Source organism: Xiphophorus hellerii, chromosome 24, assembly GCF_003331165.1.
Source record: "Xiphophorus hellerii strain 12219 chromosome 24, Xiphophorus_hellerii-4.1, whole genome shotgun sequence".
NCBI classification, from domain to species: domain Eukaryota; kingdom Metazoa; phylum Chordata; class Actinopteri; order Cyprinodontiformes; family Poeciliidae; genus Xiphophorus; species Xiphophorus hellerii.
In genome coordinates this window covers 5,301,776-5,326,752 of record NC_045695.1, presented here as the reverse complement: position 1 = coordinate 5,326,752, position 24,977 = coordinate 5,301,776, and the positions used below count along the sequence as shown (strand labels likewise).

Here is a 24,977-nt window from a genome sequence, read left to right as displayed (position 1 = left end):
TGAAGCTGAACTAGATCCACAACTGTAGTTCCACTGTACAATACATCGGACTATGTCATGTAGTTTTCCAAACCCTGTTAACCCTGTTTAGTTGGTTAAACCTGATCAAGTTTGGCTAAACTACATATTGGTGATTGAATCCTTTACGCCACCCCTCCGTTTTCTGCAAATGGAGTCCTGAAGGACGTCTCTTTTTGTCAGGTTTCACTGTACGCCCCAAGTGTGAAGCCACCTACTGTGACCAAAACAGCACTGTTTAACACCCCAAGATTAAAACAAGTCGCTTAACAGCACTGGGGCAAAAAAAAACAACAAAAAAACAGTTTCCAGTTAGAAGCATTTTCTGAAAGGGTTTGGAACCTCAATGTCCTGCTGTGAATCACTGAAGTAAATATCTCAGAAGTTTTTTTTTTTTGGCAAACAACCCCTCCTTTGGAGAAAAAGATCACACTGCTTCCTTGTGAGCACGAGGATTATGACTGGCCCCACATTATGAAATCCCCTCTCCCCATGCAGAGCAGAGATGTTCTTGGCAAAGCACTCATTGTGCTCATTGTAGCCGGATGAGGATGGCACAACACAAGCCCTGCTGAATGCAGGAATTATGAGTCGTGGCTCGCCTTAAAAGCTTTGTCTCCTGCAGTGGACCCATGGCTTTAGCCGTCCCTTCTGTATTCCGGGCACAATTTAGAATTTGATGCTTTTACAGCTTCTGATGGCGAGATAGGAGGCCGTTGTAGTCGGCCCCTAAATGGGTCCCTGAGACGTGATGGCAGGAGTGATGACTGTGTCCCCTGTTGGTGTCTGCCAGGCATGATTCAGCCGGTTATAGGGGGATGGGGAGCAGAGGAGGGAATAAAGTGTTTTGGAGGTCTGCAGATGGTACATTTGAGGCTGCTATTTGTTCCACTATTGAAGCTAATGGCACCAAACTGAACTGTGCTCAGTTCGCGTCCAAATCCCTGTGCAGTTGGTTGTTCAGATTTGGTTTGGAACAAACAGCAGGGCTGAGCGGGATTTGGAACGAGCGGAGCCGGTCAGAAAACTTCCTCATTATGCGAGGGACCCAGTTTCCCTGACAGCCAAGAGAGAGCGTGTGTTGCTTTGCATCTTCGGACCAAAAGAAATGGCTCGTTATCTTGGCTGCAATATCCAGTAGACAGACATTTGCTCAGATAAAGCCTGATTTTGCTTCACAGTCAAAAAAATGAACTGAAATGTATCCTCAGACACACATTTAAGAAGGAGAATTATAGATTTGCACAACTTAAGCCTTTTCTAAACAGCTGCAGGTTTCACGATAATCAGTTCAAATCATTCAAATGATAGAGTACAAGTTGTGAAAATACTTATGTGCTTAGGGAGAGTCTGTAAAGGAGAGCCAAGGAATTTCAGAGGAAAATAAAGTGGCGTAGAACAATTCATGAACCGCTAAGACTCAAGCCTGCGAGGAGCTGGAAACATCAGGGTTAATGTCCAGAGTGAAGTGAGTTTGAAATGACACCAGACAAATGTTTTCTAGAGAACGGTGTTGAACTATTTCACCACAATTACAAGAAACATGTCTGGAGAAATGTGGAGAATTCTTGCCTTACTGTTAAGAGTGGTGGAGGCGTCATGCTGACTATCTTATTGTAAGTGTTGCAGGTGTACTGCACTAGTTCAGCTTCACCTCAAATCAACTACTTGGACACAATTGTTTTGTTCACACTTTTAAAAAATAAGTCTCAGAATACTGGATACCAAAATTTAGTTTGTGTGAACGAGAGAAAATCTACAGTAAATTCAAATATCTTGGTTTTTAAAAATTCATTGCAATGTTAAAATCGATAATAGCCCACAAGGAATAACATTCTTGCCCATATGTAATAAATTTCTAGTTGACATCGTCGACTTTTCAGCTGTGCCCAGTCCCAGCACTTGACCCTGATGGAGGGGATGTAACCGAACACCAACCTTAGTGGTGTATCATTGACCTCTGGACACACTCCATACACTCCAACCCATATATCATCCTTCAGGGCTCCAGCACACACAGTCCTAGGACACGCATGTAAATGGAGTTCCCGATGCTTACCCAAGCAAAAATATCTGGATGAGGCTGCTGGGTGCATTATGGGCCTGGCAACCTATGTGACTGTGGCATTTCTAAATGCGGACAGATCAGCGGGGCAGCCGCCATATGCAAACAGTGTTCACAGACGCATCCACTCACATCCAGTCCATGTTGGCGACTCAATAACATGCACATCTCCCAAGTGGCAGCTCAGTCTGCAGGATGGGGGGTGAGGGGGTGTTGGTGGAAATTGCAGAGCACGCACATTCTCCCAACCGCAGGGTTTTGCATTTCACAGTCCGGTGGGCTGCTTGAACCCCCCACCTTTCCACCCTGCACTACCCTTAGGGGTGATGGGCACACGCAGACAGACATTCAGAGAACAAGTGTGTAGGGAGGAATGGAGCTTCATGATGAGCAGGAAGAAGAAGCAAGGGATGCAGATAGATGGAGTCATTTAGCATTTTGACGGAAGCCTCGGAGGGAAATGTTTCCCCACGTTGGGCTATTAAAGCTGTGGTCAGCAGCAGTGGAGTGCATCAGCATTAAGGACCCTCTCTGGTAGCCTCCGGAGAGATCATGAGGATTAAGGGACAATAGTGGAACTGTGAAGCTCCATCTGCATCCATATGCAGCTTTGTGCATGTATGATTGTGTATGTCTCAATATGTCATGTAATCCTCAATAGGCCACAGCTACTTTCTCACACAGCAGTGAGTCTTACTCCATCTCTTCTTTCTCCTTTCCTTCCATCTCTGAGCATTTCCTTCTTATAGAATTAGCAGAGTATGGATTTTTGATCTCAGCAGAGCTGTTGTGTTAGTTTGGGTTATGTTCGGTTTTACCCACATTATATAGTTGAAACACCTTGGCTGCTAGGCAACCGTGCTCTCAGGTGTTCTGGTTGGCAAAGCCAGGACCAGTTGAAAAACGTGTTTTTCAGGCAACCTTACACTGACTGCTGCTTGATGGCATCCTACAGACTTCGGTTAGTCTGGAAAGGACGTTTCCTGAATGCGTTCCTGTTTTCTGACATAATGCAAAACGTCTTCATTGGACGATCTACCCCACGATGATCGGAAATGGAGAGCAGAGCTGGACTCCTGCCTCCAAGACGATGGGAGTCAGATGATTTTTGAAGATGCGTAGAACGTATCTGACACGGCCTTGGCTGTGACGCGGTGAGCCATGAAAGGAAGTCTTTCATGTGCGCTGCTGCTCAGCGCACCATCTCTGCTGGGCTCTTTTCAGCATTCTCAGCCACAACATTCTTCCTTAGTGCAGTGATCCCGAGAATGTGAAAGTATTGGTCATTGTTGTACAGATACAGTTTTGATCACAAGTTTTTAATGATTCCATACATACACCCCTCCTCACTAATATTCCATGGTTGTATGTATCTGTATTTATCCCAGATTCAGTGGGGATGTGGGTTGGGATTATTGTCTTGTTGAAACACCCAGGTCTGTTTTATACCTTCCAATATTTGAAGAAATTTGAGGCAGTCTCCCTTTATTACTCCACACACTTCAATGCCATGTGTCAGTGTTCTTTGCTGCAAATCAAACCCTAAACATGATGCTCCCACTGTCATGCTTTAGAGATTTAAAGGTACTTTTAACTGTATTCTTAGATCTTTGGACCATACAACCTTACTAGAGTTAAGCATTGCATAATAAGTTTTGATGGATGTTTGTGATCATTATCTTGTTATGCATTTGGGGTGAACATGAAGTGGTGTAATGAATCCCAGCTCCAGCCACAAGAGCCAGGATTCATCAGGTTCTCCAGAGTTGTGGTAATGAACCATCCATTTCATTAAGGTGTGTGGAACATGATACGCATTGAAAACATTTAAGACATTAGCTCTTAAGGGTCCAGCATGGTTGGACCTAAGTCAAACTGTCAACACATGGTTGCAGGAGGTTCGTTTTCAAATGCACCCTTCGAGGTCTATGAGACCCACTGAGCCGAGCGCCTGTGGTACCCCTTCTCCTGGTGTGTACGCTATGGTGTTTTGTCATTTGTGGTACAGTAAACCTAAAGCTGCTATTACAGTGGTACAGTAAAGACAATGATCCTGACAGAGAGGAACGACTATTGCGAGTTCACAAGTTCGCCGGAGGAGGAAATAATGATTGACAAGCTGCAAAATTTCATTTTATTTTTCATATTGTAAGCCAAAGAAAGAACAAAAAATGGATGTTCTCCCGATATGACAGCCCAGAAAGAAGGAATTTAATGTTTTGGTCCAACAGTATGTACTTTGGACAATTGTACCTTAAATCTATTCATCCTGCTATCCAGCAGAAAAATCCAACAGTTTACCTCATAAACATACACAACCACAAATTTCTGACCAACCACACAATAGTTATAGCTGAGAATAAGACGACAAGATTTTCATTACGCTTTCTCCAGAGTTAGCTTGTCCATCTGGGGAGCTACAAATTTTGATTTGTAGCTGATGTGTGTTTTTAAACTTCTTGCAGCATCTTTTCCCTCTAAGTCTTCTGAGAATGTCGTTGTTATTTTCAATTTACCAAAGGTATTCCTGTCCTATTCACGGCCCATCCAGTTTGTGTATGTTGTGTAATGAGGGATCGACCCCCTGACCCAGTAACATCTATTGTGCCATAGGAGTGCTTAGCGAACTCTGCCACCTCTGTCTCATCACTCAGGCAGCATAGAGGCGATTGCCCATGATGGGTGCCGGCTACTGCTTTATGGGCACTGATGAAAAGGTGGGGAAGCTCTGATGGAAAAAAAGGACAGGCAGGGAAGTGTTCATTTGTCTGACGATCCGCTGACAGAAAGGCAGGCGGTGAGGGGTCTATGTGGGGAGAAGGAGGCAGGGGGCGGCGGGAGAGGAGCAGTGAACAAGCACATCTTTATGTATGGCCCCCGTCTGCGAAGCGCTCTGCCACCTCGGCTTTGATTAACAGCGAGGAGAGGAGCCAGTCATTTTTTTCGCCTCACTCAAGCACACATGGCTTGGCAATGACTTTCACATCATTTGAGGCGAAATCGGGGAGCCGTTACAGCACCTTACAGTGATCCGACATGCTTTGCTGCTGCCATCCGGCTTGGCAACCGGAGGGAGAAAAGAGAAACGGAAGACAAGTCTTCCACACTTGTTTTAAGCTTTGAAATAAGCAATAACTCTCTGTCTCATGACTTCGTTTTATTACTCTGACAAAATCTGAGAGAAATGGTTTGACAAAGAGCTAGATTAATCTTCACTTAAAGTATTTCTCTCTGCAAAACTTTGAAAGGGAAACCTTTACATCAATGAAGACCCTAAAAGTAGAACCTTGCAAATAAGGAGTTAAGGATTAAAATGTGATTTGTTTTTGCTTTGTAGTGAAGAGCTAAGACTGGAACGTAAAAACACTATCTTGGAGTTCTTGCATCAGGCTTTGTCTTCATCAGCAAAGGTCTTCAGTTCTGCAACAAGTGTCTCTTGCCATGGTCATTGGTATTCCATCCAGGACTGGCAGTCATGGAGGCTCAATGCCTGGGCAGACATGCTAATTGTCTCTGTGTGCATTGTGCTTGACGCACAAAAAGTCTTAAAATAAAATTAAAGACGCATCCGCTGATCTAATAGAGGAGCTGAAACCGAGAGAAGGCAGTCAGTCTAAAGGCAAAACTCGTAAATCCGTTGCTAAGGGAACCAAGGTGTTCTTCAAGCAAAACCAGCAACTGGTTGAAATTAGCAATGAGTGGGTGTAAGACTGATGTCCCTGGTGAACAAATTCACCTTGTTTGCATTAATCAATTCAAAAATGTTGAGGAAAAGCACATGTAAAACACTATCCATGAGTCATTCTATGCAAACAACTCCTTTCCCTACCTTTTTTTCCCACTGTTTAATCAACCCACCCGCTCATGTGTTTGGGCATCCAGTGACCACACATACACACTCCATGCAGGCATTTCATAGCACTAATTGGCTCCGAAATTCGAGGCGTCGCATCCCATCTTCCTACCTGTTGCTAGGCAGCCTTGGCAAGCAGGAGGATCAGCTTTTTATTTGTTTAGCTGTCTGCCTGCAAGGCTAATCTCACCTCAAGGGAGTCCTAGCCATCCAGAAACTAGAGACCCAGTCATGTGGACCATCTCTCTCAGAAGGCAGAGCTGGAAGAATGGGGAGGAAGAGACGGACCGGAGAAAGAGGCAAGGGCAATTTGCCCTGAGTAAACACCGCTGCTTGTTGTTGTCATTCGAAGCAAGTTATCAATCACAGCCTTAAGCTCTCGGTGCTGACAACCGCAAAGGCAGGACGTCCTTTGAAAGCCGTTGGAAGGTTGTCATGAAATTTCTTGGAATCCAGTGAACTGGCAGAGAAATGCATCCATGTGCTTGAGTTTCTGCTTTGCTACGTCAGCACCTTTGCATGCAGTGATGTGTACGCTTTGCATGCCGGTCTCAGTGCTCAGCTGTCGTACTCCGGCATGCAAAGCCAGCTTGTGTGTGTTTACATGTCCTCCAGCTCACTGCTCCAGAGCTGTCCAACTGGTCCGCCGGCAGACCGGATGGTTTTTATCAGACATACCTCACCCTCTGCTGTTATCTCTCCATCTTACCTTCATATCCTGCTGCCTTTTCTTTAATCTCTTTATCTTCTTCCTCGTTTATTAGATTAAGCCTCAGACTTCAGTCGAATCTTTCTATCATCTCGTGCACTTTCCGTTTGTCCGAAGTGGTTTCCTTCAATTAATCGGCCTGAAACCAGGGACGAGGACACAGATGTGTGGTCAAAAATATATAAACTCCATTTTCCATTGACGGCAGCTGGAACTAGGTGTGCTGGAAGTATTACCAGGGTGACAAATTACCCTAAAGACACTGGTATCTCCAGCTAACTGGGTACATTTTGTAGTTTAGGTAGTCCAGCTCCCTCCAGAGTTGAATTTTCTCTGAAAAAGACATAATGGATTCTGCTTGAACTTGGATCAGCCCAAGGTTTTGCTGTGAAATATAGCACTTTAATATATCCGTGTATAAAAAGGCTGTGTAGGTGTCAGAGCAGACAGACAAAGCAGCTGTGGAGATTCTGCACCTTGCTCCATTCTTCGAATAGGCCGGGAAGTGCCCTTGTGTGATTTAATGAGACCTATGGGAAGAACCATTCGTCAGTGTGACAGCACACCTCTGTTTCCCATTGTTCTCTGCTGGTACTTGAGGAGAGCGGTGTGTGTTTTAGCCTTAATGATGGGCTGGCAGGCCTTTGATTAGATGAATCTCCTGGTGCTAATTAAGATTTAGTCTGCCAAAAGACATCTGTGTTTATGCCTTCAGCCCACTCAGAGACCCTGGAAGTACACGCCGGTGTGCACGAGCAATTTAACGGAAGGCGATTTTGATGTTTTGGCCCAAACGGTGTTTTGGCAGTGACCTGCGTTTGACATAAATGCAGGTCATGAGAAGCAATATTTACACTAAAAACAGTGAGGTTTACTCCCACATTGCTTGGCCGTTTGTTGTTATATTCAAGTTCCCTATATTGTCTTGACTATCTGCAGTAGCATAGCCCTTAAAAAAAAACACTGTTTTGATTTCAAGTTCCAAAAAGTTAGCTGCAATTCCAAAGCACAACAAAAGACTTTAACATTTTCTGGTATTGACATTTTCTGAAAGCTGGTTTGCTTTTAGCTAGGCAAACAAGTTTGAAGTTTAAAATCTTGACAAATATTTTAAACTTCCTAAAATCTTTAGGAAGTTTTAACCTTACATAAGGCATGCTGTTGCCTAAACCAGGACCTGAAAGAAAATAATTTAATGACTAATTGGTGTCTTTACTGGCAGAATGTAACCATGAAATAGATGACTGTTGCATCTTATCACTTACCAGCACAGTTCTGCTAATCCGCTAATTGCTGAGCTAATTTTTCATTTAGCTCTTTTGCTAACTTTGAAAAAGCCTTGCAGATAAAACTTACATAAGCAAACAACCATGGCAGTTAAACAAATACATGAAAAAATTGATGTATATGAGTTGTTTTCAGAGACTCCTCATGCGCCACAGTGTCCAAAAACAAGTCTGAAAGTACTGATATAATATGTTCTAACACCAATATATTATGATGGGTATTAACATGGTCAAATTTAGCACTCTAGTATTAGTTTCCCCTAAATACCATGTTGATGCAGCTCTTTAGCGTCAATGGAACATTAAAAATATTGTATTTTCCCCGATTAAGCCATTTGAAAAATGATTTGATGTAACATTCATTAGAAAAAAAAAGAGTGGTTATCAGTCTGTATTTAGCATGTTTATTTATAGTGATGTGTTGTTTTTAGATGACGTTGGCTCACCACCCATCACTGGCAGGTTGATTCTTACTTGGTAACCCTTTTCCTTCCGTTGTATATTTGGAAACGTTTGGTTTCTGTGACTTCATTCTCTCTAGACACAGAAGACGGCCTACTAACCGAAGTTCACAGCCATGTAGTTAGAAAGCCAGCTGTTAAATTTTGAGGACAAGTTTGTTGCCAATGTTGTATTTACACAAGGCGGCCCGTAGGGGCTGAACGTCAAAACTCTTGGCAAACTAGCTTTTGAAATCTGCTAAAGGATGATAAATTCAACTTTACTTTTGGGAATAAATGATAGAAATGTTAACAAGAAGCACTTTGTGGATTTAAACATTTAGCGACTCCTGCTGCGGATGTTATTTACATCCATTTTTGAACTAAAGCTGATGCTCTGCCATGAATATTTCATCCAGTTTTCTGTTGGATGTTTTCGGGGAAGGCATTTGATGATCCGTGCTTACAAGAACGAAGGGATCCCCCTTTGCTGCTCGTCCCTGCTCCGCAGTTTACTGCCATGTGTTATTCAGTCTATTGCCCCAGATATTATTTCATTGTAAAGCGATGCCAATTAGTAAAGCCAGCCGTCAGTGGCGCTGGTCTGGCTCCCTCTACACTCCGGCGGGGACACTTATTTGGGTCGGCTGCTATTTTCGGCCCCAGCGATGTTGCCAGGAATACCTCAGGGAGCAGCCACTGTTTTATAAGAGAGCACATCAATAATTTTCAACCGTGTACGTGTGTGTCTATGAGGAAAAAGGACAGAGACGGACGGAGGTTATTGGGTTTACATCCGCTGCATCTTTACCAGAGCAGGTGTTTCTTACAGGGTTTGGCAAAAAAAATATATCTTGAACTTGAACGTTTTCACATTGTTACATAATGGAACAAAGTGAAAAACATAAATGAACATTGGCAACGATGTTAAGAAAAATGAATATGTGGAGTGCAAAAATCCACAGAAACAAACTGCCTTAAAAAGCAGATAAACCGTAAACATACAGCTAAAGCTATTGTGGTATGATATGAACCTAAGCTTTTATATTTAGCTTCAACGGCCTTGTAACAGTCAAAAGCTAAATCTAATAAATCGAGGCCTGGCTGGAAAATTGACATTCTCACACACACACACACACACACAGTCAGCATTCAATGGTGAATAGGTGAGCTTCATCTAGACATTCTTGACGGCTTCGTAAACACGTAGTTGGGTCTGTATTAAAACAAATATTTTTGCCACGTTGCTTCAAAAGTAACAACGTACACATGGGATTGTTCTCAGAAAACATTTCATCCAAACAAATCCACCCAGAGCATTGCTTTAAACATCAGAATCGTTCAAAATGACCACGACTTCCTGTTAGGGATTAAACGCGGCAACAGGAGGTTAATTTGTGCGGACAGATAAATATGATGAACTACTTCAAAGTAGTGCATTAGAAAATAAAGTTGATAAAACACAAGGCGATGTTGATGTGGATATGGTGCATTGTTTGTCACAGATTGTAATGCGCCAGAAATTAAATCTGTGTTTTCCCATTATCACACGCACACTTTGGTCTGGGTTTTCACAAATAGTTGCTTTTAAACAAACGTTTTCATGTGGACGAAAGGTCAAAATGCATAAAAACATATTAGCCTTCTCAAATATCTGGCCACATGTTGTCTAGGCTTAAAAGACTTGTAGCTGTAACTTTGGAGAGTGGAGGTTCCACAATAAGTGGGCTCATGATGACGAATACACACTTTTAAGGATTTTCTTTGTAGAATGTGCAAATGCATATTCCTTTTCTTATCCTTCATAATTATGCTTTACTTTATGCTGGTTAATAAAATAAAATCTTGGTAAAGTTCACAAAATTCTGTGATTGTGCTGTGATAAAATGTCAAAAAAATTTTTTTTGACGTGATTGCTTTCAAATACCAATCTGGCCTTATAAATTAGAGGTTAAGGTAGTTTTACCCCCCAAGTCATCTGCTTTATCAGACCAAGCCTACAGGGTAAAGTCAGTGACTTCCCACAACTGTTCTAAGTCTGTGTAACCGCCCTCCCCTCTCTGCTGAGCTGCCGCACATTGTCGGGATGAAATTGGGGTGAAAAGTCTTCGCGGTCCCCTTCTGATTCCCGCAGAAAAACCAGCCGCTCTGCACCGGAGAGGTTACCGAGTTCAGCCTGCCTCTCTGCCTCAGCCCCCGCCTGGTACATACAACCTTAACTCACATGCACTCTTTCTCTCTGTGGTATCTCTTGGAGAAGAGCCCGCAGCAGACGGGAGAGGAAACATCTTTCAATATTTTAAGCAGCTTGCCTGGGCTAATCTTCGTTGCTCAGGTCTGTTTTGAAAGCGTCCCTGTGGGATAAAGAGAGAACGACAGTACCCACCTCTGGTTTGAATGCACATGAAGTCATCCGGTTTGGTAACTGAACCGGTTCCTTGCAAACTTGTTGCATTCAGCTTTTATTTGTTAATTCTGTTTTGGTGCACTGTGCCACTGACCTGCTTCCTTAACCTTAAATTTGGTGGCATAATGAGTGCCAAAGCTGGTAATCTGTGTCTCTACAGTTGCACAAGCTCAAAGCAAAGCTGACTTTTCATTCAGGCTTTAAGAAGCATGTAAGAATGAAACATTTGGGCTCTTATCAGTGTGGGCACCGCACCAGAGTCGACACTTTGCGCCTCGCAGATGTTACTTCCAACCAGTCCTCTACGAGTAGGTGGTTTGGGTTTTTCCGCTCCGCTGTTTCCTTTATCAGAACCCCCGTTTCTCACTTTTGTTTCTGTTTCCCTTTCCCAGCCGAGGCCTCCATTGTCCTGCACCCATAATTGTGCGCAGTAATGAAGATTAGCCCGCCTGCTGAACACAATGGGGTCCCCACATCCGGGGCACAGACTTCTCAAATCCTGCCACAAGCTGCTAACCCCGGTGTAAAAGCTCCTTTTAGCCACACGTTTTCATGGTCTGGTTCATTGAGTCAGAAGCACAATCACATGAGCATGACCAGTATTCAATGTGCCCCCCCCCCCCTCTTCCCCGATTAGATTAGGGTGGTTTTGACAGCTGAGAGGGAGCGCTACGGCGATAAACAGCATCTCACCCAAATCCATTTACAGAGAGACAGAGTTCCTTTCCCCAGCGAGCGCAACATGGCTCCAGTCAGCAGGATTACCCTCCTCCCCTAAACCCCCATGACCTGCTATTCTCCGTTCCTGTATCTATCTCGTTCGCCTCTCCATCGGTCTTAAGATGCGTCTTCTCTCGTGTTGATCCTATTTCACTCTCACCTCTCCTACCCTCCACTTAATACCAGAACAAAGACATTCTCCACACTTTGTCACAAGCTATTTAGATGGCGCCAGAGAGGTCTCTATATGCAGTGTGCTTGTTGTATCCGGAGACTAAGAGCCCTTAATAGCGCCCGTGTCAGGCTCAAGGTCGGTACATCTTCGTTTTCTTGTGTTTGCTCGCCGTGGCTGCTGTTCAGAGGGAACGTGTGCAGCTTTGTCTGAGCGGAGGAATGGATTACACAAATGTGACCGCGGCTGAAATAATGGAGGAAATCAAACTGCACGAAATACTTGAAAAAGGTGTTTTTCGTGCAGTTTGAACAGGATAGAAAAGTTTAGAAATTCAAGTCAGACAGGATGAAGATAAGGTATCTTAACTTCTGAACTGTTCAGAGTCGAAGATACTTTTATGTTTGGCAATGGATTGTGTTCAGGAAACAAGAGAAGTCCAGCTGCCTTTTATTTTAACACTTAGGATTTATGTGTCTTAAATGACTGAGAATCTCCACCAACAAATGGACGGTCCACTTTACCTCAAGGTTAGATTGGTTTCAAACAGCAAGCAGTGAAAAAGTCTGAGGCCACAGACACTTAAAAAATGCGTATTAATGGCAAGAAACATTCTAGACCTTCTTTTATTCTTTGTTTTCTTTCTAAAAGAGACGGCCAACAGCAGAGCGCTACATTCCCGTTTTTACACCGACCCCCAGGTTGAACTTTGAAGTTGGGCAAGAAATAGTATGAATACCAAGTTGTGGACCGCAGCAATTTCCCAACGGCTCTCGCTCAGAGACACAGAGAGACAAATTTAGGCCTGGAAAAAAAAACAAAAAAAACACATGGTGCAAGAAATAGTTCAGGATGAGAGGTTGAATTCATTTACAGACTTTCTCTAATTAATTTTATCCTTTAGAGCAAATAAGAAAGAGCAAGAAGTAGCGTTTTTTTTTTTCTTTAAATGTTTTATCATCCAGAAATATTTGCCTTCAAGCTGACTTGAAGTTCACAGCAAAGGGAAGTGTTGCTGCTCATGTAACCCCTCCAGAACCTCCTGGTTAAACTTCAGGCCTGTGTGAAACACACAGCAGAAGTGATGAACTTTATCTGGGCGGCCAGGTCTTGGTAATTTCCCAGTTTCTATTTCTCTTTTGCCGTGTTTTGGCCTGACTACTCTCCCGCAAGCCTGTTTGTGGTGAACTTTCACATGAACAGATGGAAATTCAGCATGCTGTTAAACGAGTTAGAAAAGAGAACCTTTATTAGCCTGAAACATTTATATTCACTGCATTTCTGCACAAAATCAACTTGTTTCACAATGGAAGCTATAAAAAGAGACATTATTGTTTGAGGTAAGGCAAAGCAAAGCCACTACTGCTTTGGACCAATGCTGCTGAGAAGATTGCTGCTAAAAGAACTGCTTTTTGGACAGTCGAGAACTTAAAGGTGCGCAGTTGAAAAGGCGTCAGGACATTTAAAAAGTGATGACTAAGATACGAAAACTGTCCACAGAGAACCAGCAGCGTCGTTGAACTACTTCTAATCGGCATTTCAGAAGACAAAGTTAAGGAAACACAAGATGATGTTGATTGGGAATCCTGTCAAAGACTCAGCGTTTCCCACGGGAGTAAAAACAAATATGGAGCATTCTCCAATCTCCGCTTTGGTCAGAGTTTTTGGAAAATAATCCTTTTTGTCAATAGTAAAGATTTTCACGTTGAGGAAAGTCCAAAATGTATAGAAATGTGTTACTTTTTCCAGATGTCCAGCGTTGTGTGGATCTTTCTCTAATTAAATATAAAGGAGTTTTTCTGGTTTGGTAATACTTCCAACTAGGGATTCACAATGTTTTTGCGCAATATTTGATCTGCCTATGTACTAAAACTCATTTGGCTGATAACCGATACCAATACCTATATCTGGTGCTGTACCTACTTATTGAAACTCAATGGCTTTCTCTACTGTTGAATTAAAATACTGCATTATATTTATCAATTTAGCCTGCTACCAAAATGCAAATCCTAAACAGGAGGCTGAAAATGTTGCAATACTTTCAACTCATGACATTTGCTCTTGACAACACTCAAACGGTGCAAATTTGACGTTGTGCTGCGCTCCAAGTATCATTGTCGTCGCTGGTTTGTCGTATAAAATCAACGCCTTTTATACCGGTGAGTCGTTTTGACGGAATGGTTGACGTCCGATATCACGCTTTACAGCTAATATCGCCCGATACCATGCCGATAAAATCACGCATCCCTTCTTCCAATTGTGTTGAGCTGTTTGTAATTTTCTTTCTGCACCTTTTTACAGTAAATTTGCTAAAGATTCAACTTTCCTGGGCTGAATATATATGTATATATATATATATTCCACCTTGTTTTAGCATCCTCACATTAGCGCTGTGCTAATATTGTGCTAAAGGAAGACAAGAGGGGAGGTCCCGGGTGTCAGCCTGACTCGGACGCGTCCCTCTCTGTTGTGTCTGCTCACAGAAAACAACGGAAAAATGTCTCCCTGCTCCATTAAGCAGAGGTCACCAGGTTTTTTTTTTTTCTGCGCTCCGAGTGCTACATCATTGTGGCTTTCCTGCCAGATGAAAGGTGCTTTGAAGATCACACACACACACACACACCCGCATGTCATTAGTGTGAAGATGCCTTCCATTAGACAAAAAAAAAAACCCAACAAAAAACAGGGGGAACAATCCAAATATAATAAGCCAGATCAGCAAGCAGAAATTGCTGCTTGCAACAGTTTGGAGCCTTTATTTGTGCACCCATCTAGACCAGGATTGACTCAGGATAAAGCAGCTGGCAGCTTTACAACCAAATGGGCATTATTCCCTCAAACTCTGTCAGCAAATTGCGCTTTAACAACTGGCGACGCGTGTTATCAGCCCGCAGCCCCCTCTGTGTGAAAGCGCCTGGAGGTGCTCGCTTTGACGGAGGAGGCTGATTATTACCGCGCGGCTAATGTCGTCTGATAAGGCCGTGTGTGTAATTAAGCCGTTTCCGCGGCTCCTTATCTGGAGCTAGGTGGCTGCCTGGAGAGATGGAGCTGTTAGTCAAACGGGAGGAGGAGGACAGATCTGCTCTGTGGCATTTAAATTCCTGTGTTTGCTTCAAACTTTTCCCCCTCCAAAATCATAAGCTGCATTTCAATCATTTAGAATCATTACTGTATATTGCCTCACATATTTGCTCATCCTTATAAATCATTGGATTCTGCTGTTGTAGGGACTTCAAGCAGCATCTTGACTTTATTCTGATTTCTTACAAAGCGAGCTTTGGGCCACTGTGACACTTTTCAGCGCTTTATTCTGTTGCGTTATCGTTTTGTACGGCACTTTGGTGCAGTTCCAGCCTGCTTCTAAAAGTGCTATATAGATCAATTTTACAAGAATATTTAACTCAGAAAGGACATTCTGGTTCCAGTCTCTGGTTCAGAAGTTTCTTAAAGGTACAGGAGCGTTTAATTGCCAGGAGCGTCTCATTAAAACGAGGAAGTTTCTAGTTTTAAATAGTCTCGTTTTAACCAGATGCTAAACCCCTTGAATTGAGATGAGTTTATATAGCGAGAAATTCTCTCATTTTAGCAAGATATTAATAATGCGCTCCTGACTTGCTGAGAAGGCATACAGGCTCTCATTTTGACTCTTTCTTCTCACTGTTTCTTACAAAAATCCCAAAAGATTTTTCCATTTTACTCTTCTGTGCATTCTTATTTAAAAGAGAAGATATTTTTGATTTTAATGAGCTCTAAATCTTAAGCTATTATAATCTTGTGAAGAGAAAGTTTCCTTGTTTCAGCGACACCCCCTGTCGCTCTGCTAGTGGTGTGCAGCGTTTTCACAACCTTTACTTTTTCCTTCCTCTCAACTTTCTTTGACAAAGCCTGGATAAAGACCTGCAAGCGGACGGCTTATTTAGCAGATTCATTTTGCGGTATGTTTAACATTTGCCAAGTCAGCAGCCTTTCTCGTGATTTTGTAAGGTGTTTCTAAAAGAGACAAAAAAAAATCCTGAGTTTTATCATTTGTCGTCGTGACCCCGCTTCCCCCCCCCGTCTGCTCCCACATGCCTCCTGGCCGAACCCCACGCCTCCCGCTGCGCTCCCTGTTGGGAAAACCAAAGCGCCACTCAGATCAAGAAAACGATGGATCTCTATGCAGGCTCAGCGCTGGAGGGCAGGATCCACCCCAGCCTCCTCCGTCTCAGCAGGGATCCGCCGCCGACGCCCAAGCTGCGCTCCGAGGAGTTTCAGATCTGGGGGATCTTAGGAGACTACGGAAGGAGCAAACAAAAAAACCCCTGAAGGGGAGATTAGAAGACAGACAGTCCCTGGCAGGGGTGGAGGGGGGTGCTGCTGAAGTTCGGCTCGGGAAAGCTATAGATTACTGTCTGTGTCAGCTGCGATGCCCGCTGCTGATGAGCTCCTGCGCGGTATCATTTTGTATCGATTAGCACACACACACACAGAGAGAGAGAGAGAAAGCGTTGCCTCGATGGCCACTGCCCCGGGCTACTGGTCATTTAGCTGTCACCTCAAAGTGATGGCCTGGCCCGGCACAGCAGATCAATGGGAGACAGAGACCCAATAACGTGTGGCGGACGGATAAAAAACACACACACACGCACACACCCAAAGAGAAACACTGCGCTTTGAATCAAACGACAGCGCAAACTTTTACCTCGATAAAAGTGTCGGACTCGTCCGCTGAAATACAAGCGGCGATAATAAAGACGACTGTAAACAAAGTCGGTGGGGGTCGTAAAAAATGAAATCAAAAGAACGGGAGGAGTGATGAGACAATTTGGTTAGTGGGAGAGGTTTCATATCGATGTCTGTGCTGATGTGATACCTGTAGGGGAAAGAGGGCGGGAAAAAAAGTGATTAATTTCTCACGGGGATTTTTAATCACAGAGGTACAGCTCTCCTCAAATCCAGTGAAAAGAAACCAAGGCCTTTTTTAAAAAAAAAAAAATTCTGACCACTAGCTTTGTGCGGTTTGAATTTAAAAAAAAAAAAACCAACACGATGAGCAACAAACAGGCCGCCACTCGAATGCGACGCAACAAAAGAAGCGGAGCGAGGCCGCGGAGGAGCGGATGGAAATTCGTCCGTGACATGAATGTTTCTGACTTCCGAAATGAGTAAGCAAACTGTAAGCAAACTCCGCCTGTGAAAGTGGCCAAAGCAAATGATCAGTGTGTCACGTCGATGACAAAGGGGTTGTTTTTCCAATTTGTGGCGAACAATGGACGGTAATCAGAGGCGCACTCTGTGCCAAGGCTGTCCTGCTGCCTGCGGTGACACAATCCAAGGAAACAGAATGAGAGCAGAGCTCCGGAGTTCAGGAAACCAGGAGAATTAATATTTCAGAAATAATACTAGATAATAATACTAGATTTGAATACCTTTGGTTTTGTACAATAAAACCGGTTACGGTGTCTGATTTCAGCGCAACTTTGTTGCAGCGTAACTTAAAGTTTGAGAACACCTGTTGAAGCCCCACATCATAATACCTCCTCCACCATCGGTCACAGAGGAGTTTTTGAAGTTGTGCCTTTAAGGGTCTTGTTATAAAGTGAAATAATCTGCCAATGGAACTAGAACTTTTGCATCAATATTAAGGAATTATTTTACTTAAACAAGTCTATATATCGTGCTAAAAAGTTACCTTTAAGTTATCTTTGTCTTACTTTAAGTGCATTAAGATATTTGCACTAGAAACTAGACCAAAACTACTTGGTAAGGTTTTGTGTTTTTATAGTGTAGAGGGAGTAGAGTAGGGGGGCTTTGTAGCGTTACGTTGGCGCACAGATAAAGGCATACCTAAGATGACTTAAGACTAACAATAATTTGGTAAATATGAGACTTTTTTAAAAGGTAAAACCGATATTTTCGAATTTTAGACTTTCTAAGTCTGTACAGCTCAAGGTTTTAGGAAAGAGTCTGCAGCTCGCCTGCTGTTCTCGTGGTATCCTCCCTTTTTCATTCATATTGTTTCCAGTATTTGATTTAAAACCGATTTTGCGTTAGGACAATACTGGATCTGATACGTCAATGAGCAATTTGTGTTTTACATAAAGCATTAAGATGAGCAGGCAAACAGAAAGTGGCCGAATTTTATCAGGAATTTTGCAACCTGACGAAAAGACGACGCTCCTGGGAGTCATAAGTCATCTTTTAAAAGATGTGACAGCGCCCCTCCGCTTCAACCTCCATGTGTTTAACAATAGAGCTGCATCGGCCCCCCCCTCCAGCTCAGGGGCCTCTTAAAAGCCTTGCCCTTTTCAACCCCGCTGCCATAAGCGGCGAATATTATTCATAGCACCTTGTCTCCATCATGGCATCTGTAAAAGCCAAACACGATCACCCTAAAATTAATGAGCCGCATCCTCCCCATCACATTTATCTGTTTAGTGGTGTTTCGGGCCCTCCTTTAGGGCATATGCATGCTCCTCTGTTCATATTTATAACCCGGGCTTTTTATTAGCGACGTGGCGGGGTGCTAACAGTTGGGAGGCAAGCAGGAGCTTTGATGGCAACGGCAGGCGGCTCGGCGCGGGCCAAAATGTAAAGGGAGGAGATGGGGAGAGAGGATGGGCTGCAAGAAGCAGGGCCTGATGGAACAGGGGAGGGGAGGACGGAGGGAGAAGGAGGAGAAGTGGAGATTTACAGGGAATAGGTGGAAGTAAGTGGATCGGGTTAGCTGCGCAGACTTTAGAAAGCGTCGGGTGTTCCGAAAATATCTGCTGCAGTACAAGCCGTTCAAACCTGAGGTGCATAAACACAAACGTGTTCTCTATAAACACACAGCTTTCATGTGTCAGGCATTTTCTGGTATCTTAGTATCAATTATGCATGGTTTTGTTGTAAATATAAACTGAATAAGAAAATATGAGATCTTTATGAACAAATGAGCAAAGCAGAGGTAATTATTCTGAATTCTTTATGCACTCAACTGCTGCATGGAGTTGAAGCTGAAAAATAGTCATGGCACAGGGTTCCTACACAGTCTGGAAAAGACTTTCTTTATTGCATTATGCCATTTCCTTCGTTCCTTATGTCCTTCCTCGTGTTCTTTCTTTCTCAACATTTCTCTGAACTTAAGAAACAGGAGTTAACCATAAAAGATAAGCAGATGAAACGCCCCAATCCTTCCAGCTCCTCGCCGATGCCCACATCCCATCAGTCGTTATCAGCCTCCTCCTAACCTTTCACTGCCTCCCCGATTACAAGAGACGTTACCTGACATAACCAGGAAAACTGGCTGGTGATGGCCGGAAAGGTCAGCGTGGGTTTGATGCACGTAACACGATTAGATTTTTCTTTTTTCTCTCTACCTACAGCTTCTTTATCAGCGACATTTTGGGATATCACAGTCAGAATGTTGCGACGGCAAACAGTTTGAGACGAAATCGTCGTCGGGTTTCATTCAGCCACTCCAGGTTCACCACGACGCTTACGCAGGAAACAAAAGCAGAGCCATTGCTAAAGTTTGTGATTTCTTCTCGAGAGGTATTCTGAGATTATGTTTGCGCAAATTTACAGTCGATGTAAGTAGGATTTGGAACTGTTTTATGTTATCTACCTAGAACAAAAAGAAAAGTAGTCCCATGTTCTTAAGGTGCTACAGATGTTTCTGTCACGAACTCTTGGATTTTAAGGGCCAGAAGTTTATGTTGGATTTAGCCACACCAAACACATGTATGTTCCTTCAAAAGAAAATCTTTCGTCTTCTAACCTTACTCCTTATTGGAAACATTTGGAGACATCAGGAGAATACTGGACAGAAATGTCGTCATCTCCTTCAGTCTTGCTCTCGGTGTCTTGGCAGAGTGTTTCATCAGTTTACATTTTCTCTTATCAATCTTGAAAAAATGTCCAACTTTAGTCACCTTATAGGGAAACTTGTAGTCCTTGTTGCTGAATCAGGGACTTCTGTTCTAGAGCCATTTGGAGAGTGTCTCTTCCTACTTTGACACTTTAATCCTTTCAAAAGAAGGTGAAAGAATCAATGCAGGTCCAGAGAGGCATCAGGAAAAACTTTGCTTTATTTATTTATGGGTATCCTATCTGGCAGCACGATAAGACTTCCCCTGAATAAATTAGTTCCTCGATGCTGTTGGTGCTCGCTGCAAAAATCTCTTAACAACCATCCACAAGCTGGATATTTTCCACTTGAGAGTTTATTTCTCACCATTTAAAGAGAGTGAAACCATACAGTAGTATCCAGTTGAGAGCTTAATCCAGAGGTTGGCGCTGTCACGCTTGTCAATATTCTGAAATAAATTATTCATCAATCCGGGCCCCACAACGGAGAGCCGCTTCTCTTTGCTGGAGCAGCCGAGGATGTTGGATCAGGCACTGGATTTGTCTCAGCTTATCTTGGCTGCCATAAAGTACTCATCCCGAGAGCCCTTCAGGAAACGGACCCTGGCTTTTGCGCGGAGCCAACTGCTGCCGCGTCTCCAGATCGGCGTTTGTCCAAACTGGATTTACTCCAGGAGCATTCCTTCATCCTGGCTGTTGTGCCAAACCTTCGGCGCTTGATTATTTGCCTACACACGGATGCAAGTTGCCCACTCGATGCCGTGAGACCAGCAAGAAGACATGTTTATGCATGTGCGTAGGCGTTCGCACAAACACGCAGACAAGAGCTGCATAATTGCACATGGAGTGTGGTAATTAGTCACATTTACTCGCGCTTGCCAAATTATGGGCATACACGGTCAAACTTGCCGCATACAGTAAAGCGTACCCTCATCACTGCCCACCGGGCGCACACGAACTGCTGATCAGCTGCATGACCTTCTCTGCAACAATGTTAATGCCACCACCTGGGGGGGGCGGAGGGGTAGAGAAGGCAGGAAGGGGCTTGATGGAGTGATGGGGAGGAACACAGAAGCTAGAAAAAGGTGCATAATAAGCTTGTCATACTTGCCACCTACTCACCTGGAATCTCTTTTATCCTCCTTACCTTGTCAGCGTCCCTCATTCCGCATGCATGCTGGGGTGTAAGTACAGTGCGTGCCTGAACGCCGGCACGCCGTGTCACACACGACATCCTGGTCCATCACCGTGGGTCGCAACCTAACATTTAGTAGTGCGCGAACACGAGGCCCTGCGGTTTGCCCGCTGACAGGATCCCGTTACGCCAAATGTCACGGCTGCAAAGCGGATTCGCCCCCCGCGGTGAGAATGAAGTCAAGACCTTCCCTTGCTCTCTCTTCCCCTCTGCCTGCCTACCTCGCCTCGTCCTTCCATCACTCCTTCTCCTTCATCGCCCGCTCCGCACCATCTCTCGCTTAACGCCTTCTATCCTCTTTTCTGCTGCCTTACCTCGAGCACACACGGTGCGGTTTGCAGTCCTCAGCAGTTTGCTGAATAAAGTCCCCTTCGACTTGCTGGTCTTAGAAGATAATTAGTCCTCAACTGAGGCAGAGGAGGGGACGACGAGGAAAAAGGAGGACAGAGGAAAAGGTTGAATTCAGGAAATCGATCTGGGTTGAGTTGACGATGAAGTGACGAGAAAGGTTGAAAGATACTTTCAGATAATGTTGCAGACAGAGCAGTTTCTTTTTCTTCTATATCTCTAAAAGCTTAAGTGCCGGTATATTCCCTGCTTCCCATGTTTTCACACCGTCAATACTTAACTTAGTTCTGAAAGTAGGCATAACAGAGGATAAATCCCTCTTATTTTATTGGGATTTCATTGCCTTGAACCAACAAAGACAATTCACTGCAGGAAAGAAGAAAGATGTAGGCGTACAGTGTGGATAGGAGACACGGCGCATTACCTCCACTTTTCACTGTAGATGTGTCCTGAACAGCGTTTTAATTTGAAGCCCTGTTTTGTTCCTAGAAAGAAATAGCTTCGAGGAGCAACCGCGCTCCCTTAGCAACAGACACCCCTTCTATTTTTAGAAGGTGCAAACAAGGAAAGAGGCGAGTTTGGAGTGGGATCCTAAACGTCTCTGATGTGTTCAGTCTGTGCAGTCTTATTCCTGATAATGGGACCATCTACTCCTGTCTGTCGGTGCCTATTTACGCGCCAACGAAGAGGCGAGTTGCACGCACCCAACGGAGCCGCTAGCCTCCAGCTCGGCTGTCAGAATGGGTTAGCGGGTACAAGCGAAACACAACCATCCCCGGGATCAAACCGCCGCCGTTTCTGCTCAAACATAATAGCTTCATCCTTGGACACGGAGCGCCTCGCTCCCCGCGCCGGGCCCTCGCTGCTTAGAGTCTTGCCAGCTTGTTGTGAAGTAATAGACTTCTCAGGATGCCAGTTCACAGGAACAGGGGATGCAAGTCTCTTATTTGCTCTCCGTAGGGAGAGGTGTTTGGAGTAAAAGGGATGAAGCAGACCATAACTACAGCAGAGTAAATCTCCCTATCTCTACCCAGGGGAAGCTGGTTCGTCAAAGCTCCATAAAATGTTGCTCTGTGGGGGTTTTGCACAGTTTGGGACTTCTTCCCCTGCTATCCACTCTTCTCTGCAGCAGTTGCAATCAATCAGGGTTTAATCAGCCGTCTTGCTGGAGTTTTCAGGTAATCATGGCTGTCATTGTGGCTGTCTGTGCGTGTGACAGCTGTGCAACGCAGCAAAGCCTCGTGCAGGTTTTTTGGGGGGGATTTTCATGTTGGAGCATTACGGATGATCTGATGGCTGTTGAAACGGCTAAGTGGTACGTGCGAGGGAAGACGGACATGCCTGAAAGTTGCCTGATCTGAATGTAATTGAGTGTTTCTCTCTGTGCCGCAGACCTGCCTGGAGTTGGAGCGTTACCTGCAGACGGAGCCCAAGCGTCTGTCAGAGCTCTTCGACCAGGACCTGGACGGCCTCCTGACTCCGGCCTACTTGAAGGAGGACGGCGAAGAAGACCTGCCTGAGGCTCTGCTCCCAGGCCTCCCTGAGCCTCCAAGCCCACCTACAGTCACCCTGTGTCCAATGAGGCAGAACTTAACCTCAACAAAAGACCTCAAACCCAAAGGGCAAGGGCCAGAAACTTCAGACGGAACGGAAGAGGTCCACCTGGCCCAGCTGAGTGCCGTCACCTCTCTAACTCCCCCATCTTCTCCGGAGCTGGGCCGGCACCTCGTCAAACCCAGCCAGACGCTGACGGCCTCCGCGGACGGGACGCTCACCTTGAAGCTCGTGGCCAGGAAGGTGGGGCTCAGCGCTGCCCGGCTAGTGACGGGACACGCGCTTCCGGTCCAGGTGAAAGAGGAAGAGGAAGGAGCGGCGTGCCTGATCGGGGGAGAGCTACCAGAGAACAAGAAGAGGATCCACCGCTGCCAGTTCAACGGCTGCAGGAAGGTGTACACCAAGAGCTCCCACCTGAAGGCCCACCAGAGAACGCATACAGGTGAGGGGAAGCTTCGTAGCTCCTTTCCTTAATTGTTAATGTTTGTTTTCCAGGTGGATTTTGTTATCCACTAACCTCGTCTGCCTCCACAAAGGTATGAAAAACAGGCACTGATGTACTCTGGTGTGAGAGTAAATCACAGCAGAGTAACATCTGCTCATGCTCCGTTAACAATAGTCACCCTACTGTTTCCAACTTAATAACTTTGTCGTTATATTTGGCAACTTTTCAGCCAAAACATTTTATATCGGCCAAAACCAGAATCAACAGGTCAGGCCTTTGAAAGATCGGTGATCGGCCAGAAAACTGCACTCTGAGTTTTATCTGTATTCTTCTAAATATAAGAAGCATGGCGGCTGTTTTCTCTACATCTGTTCTGGATGTCTTTTTAAGCTTGATAAACTTGTCTTGGTGTAATTTCTTTGTTTGTTTTTTTTTTACTTCTTTTGTTTTATACCAGAGAGTTTCTTACCAAAGCAAAGATCCAGTAGACTTACGCAAACTCCGTGTTTATGTTAGTGGTGGTAGGACAGAAAAGAAATTCCCCTGACCTGCTGCTGTTTAGCGGTTGCCATGGTGACATGATACCCCCCCACCCCCCCACCTCCACCCCACCTCCCCCAAGTCTTATCCTCCTGCTTACCATGAGGTATTGCCCTGATGAGATATGGCCACATTTTATTATATTCAATGTCTGACTATGAAAGACAAAATTATTTCTATTACTTGACTTCCATGTTCACTTGTCTTTCCCATTTTGAATTGTGGCCAAGGAATTTGAGTTTAATAAGAGGTGTTTGAGTCATCTGGAATTTTTTTTTTTAATTTTTTTGACATTCTGATATTGTAATAAAAGTTGAATTTATTTAACGGTTTTATGCGTTTCCTCGTTTATTCTAGGACGTTAATAACTATAGAGGATCCTCTACAGACCCACAGAAGGTGTTGGTTGCGCCGTTAAAAAAAAAGCAAAGAAAGATAAAAACGTGAATGACTTTGGCAGAACCTTCTCCATTTATCGCCCTCTAAGTAAATCTCCCTGCCATACTGGAGCAGGTCCTCCTTGTCAAGGTTCCTCTACAGAAGGAAGGAAGGAAGGAAGGAGGGGGGAGGGAGGAAAGGGCTCAGAAGCTATAACTCTCCAGCTCTTCCATCTCAATCCCGAACCACTCAGACCTCTGTCAGGGAGCTGTCCTCCAACTGAGTAACTGCACAGTGATGGATGGATTGACCTGGATAGGCCGCCATTTCCCAGCTTCATCCCAGGCACCTGTCCTCCGTTCGTTCCGTAGGTCCGAGGTGGGAGAACATGGTTCTGCTAGGATCATTTTTAAGACAATAGAATGAGGCAGAGGGATAACAATCAGGGTTTCTGGTATAAATTAGCAGGATTTCGGGTTGGGTGTTCTCACTGAACTCCTGAGACTTTCTGCTTCTGATCTGGTTGCCGAGGTGAGAACCGTGCGTTTCAGATTCTATCAGAAATAATTGCGTTTAGCAGGTCTGGTCTCCAACCGCCTTTAAGGAAGGCGCGCAGGAGCTATAATTGGATGATTATTGACATTTAATACGTATATAGCTGTTTCTTCCAACCGGAGGGATACAGAAACCAACGTCCATCACGCCAAACACACTTACAGCCGCCCGTATTAGATTTCTCCTCTCCCCGCCGTCTAAACGGATCCGCCCGCGCCGCTGACGGATCACCGAGGCAGCCTCGCCGAGACGCCACATGTGCTTGTTTCTATTTTCATGGGTGTGATTTTGAAAAAAAAACAACCCCCAAAACTATCAAGTTGTCAACCTTTGCATGCTGGGGATACCAGAGACATGATGCACGTGTGATCACACCCTCAGTGGTGTGCAGGCATCGGCTTGACTGCAGCAAGAGGCCAGCAGGCGTGCCATCGTTGATTCCTCCCAGTGTGGCAGGTCTAC

General features: G+C 44.5%; 1 protein-coding gene across 1 annotated transcript in view; it reads left to right on the top strand.

Annotated features, from left to right (window-relative positions):
• Nucleotides 1-24,977, top strand: part of LOC116716156 (Krueppel-like factor 7) — a 45,618-nt gene that overhangs the window by 3,878 nt on the left and 16,763 nt on the right. The window contains exon 2 of the mRNA XM_032557032.1: nt 22,436-23,039. Within this exon, the coding sequence (XP_032412923.1) occupies nt 22,436-23,039 (604 nt within the window). The remainder of the gene's footprint in view (nt 1-22,435; nt 23,040-24,977) is intronic.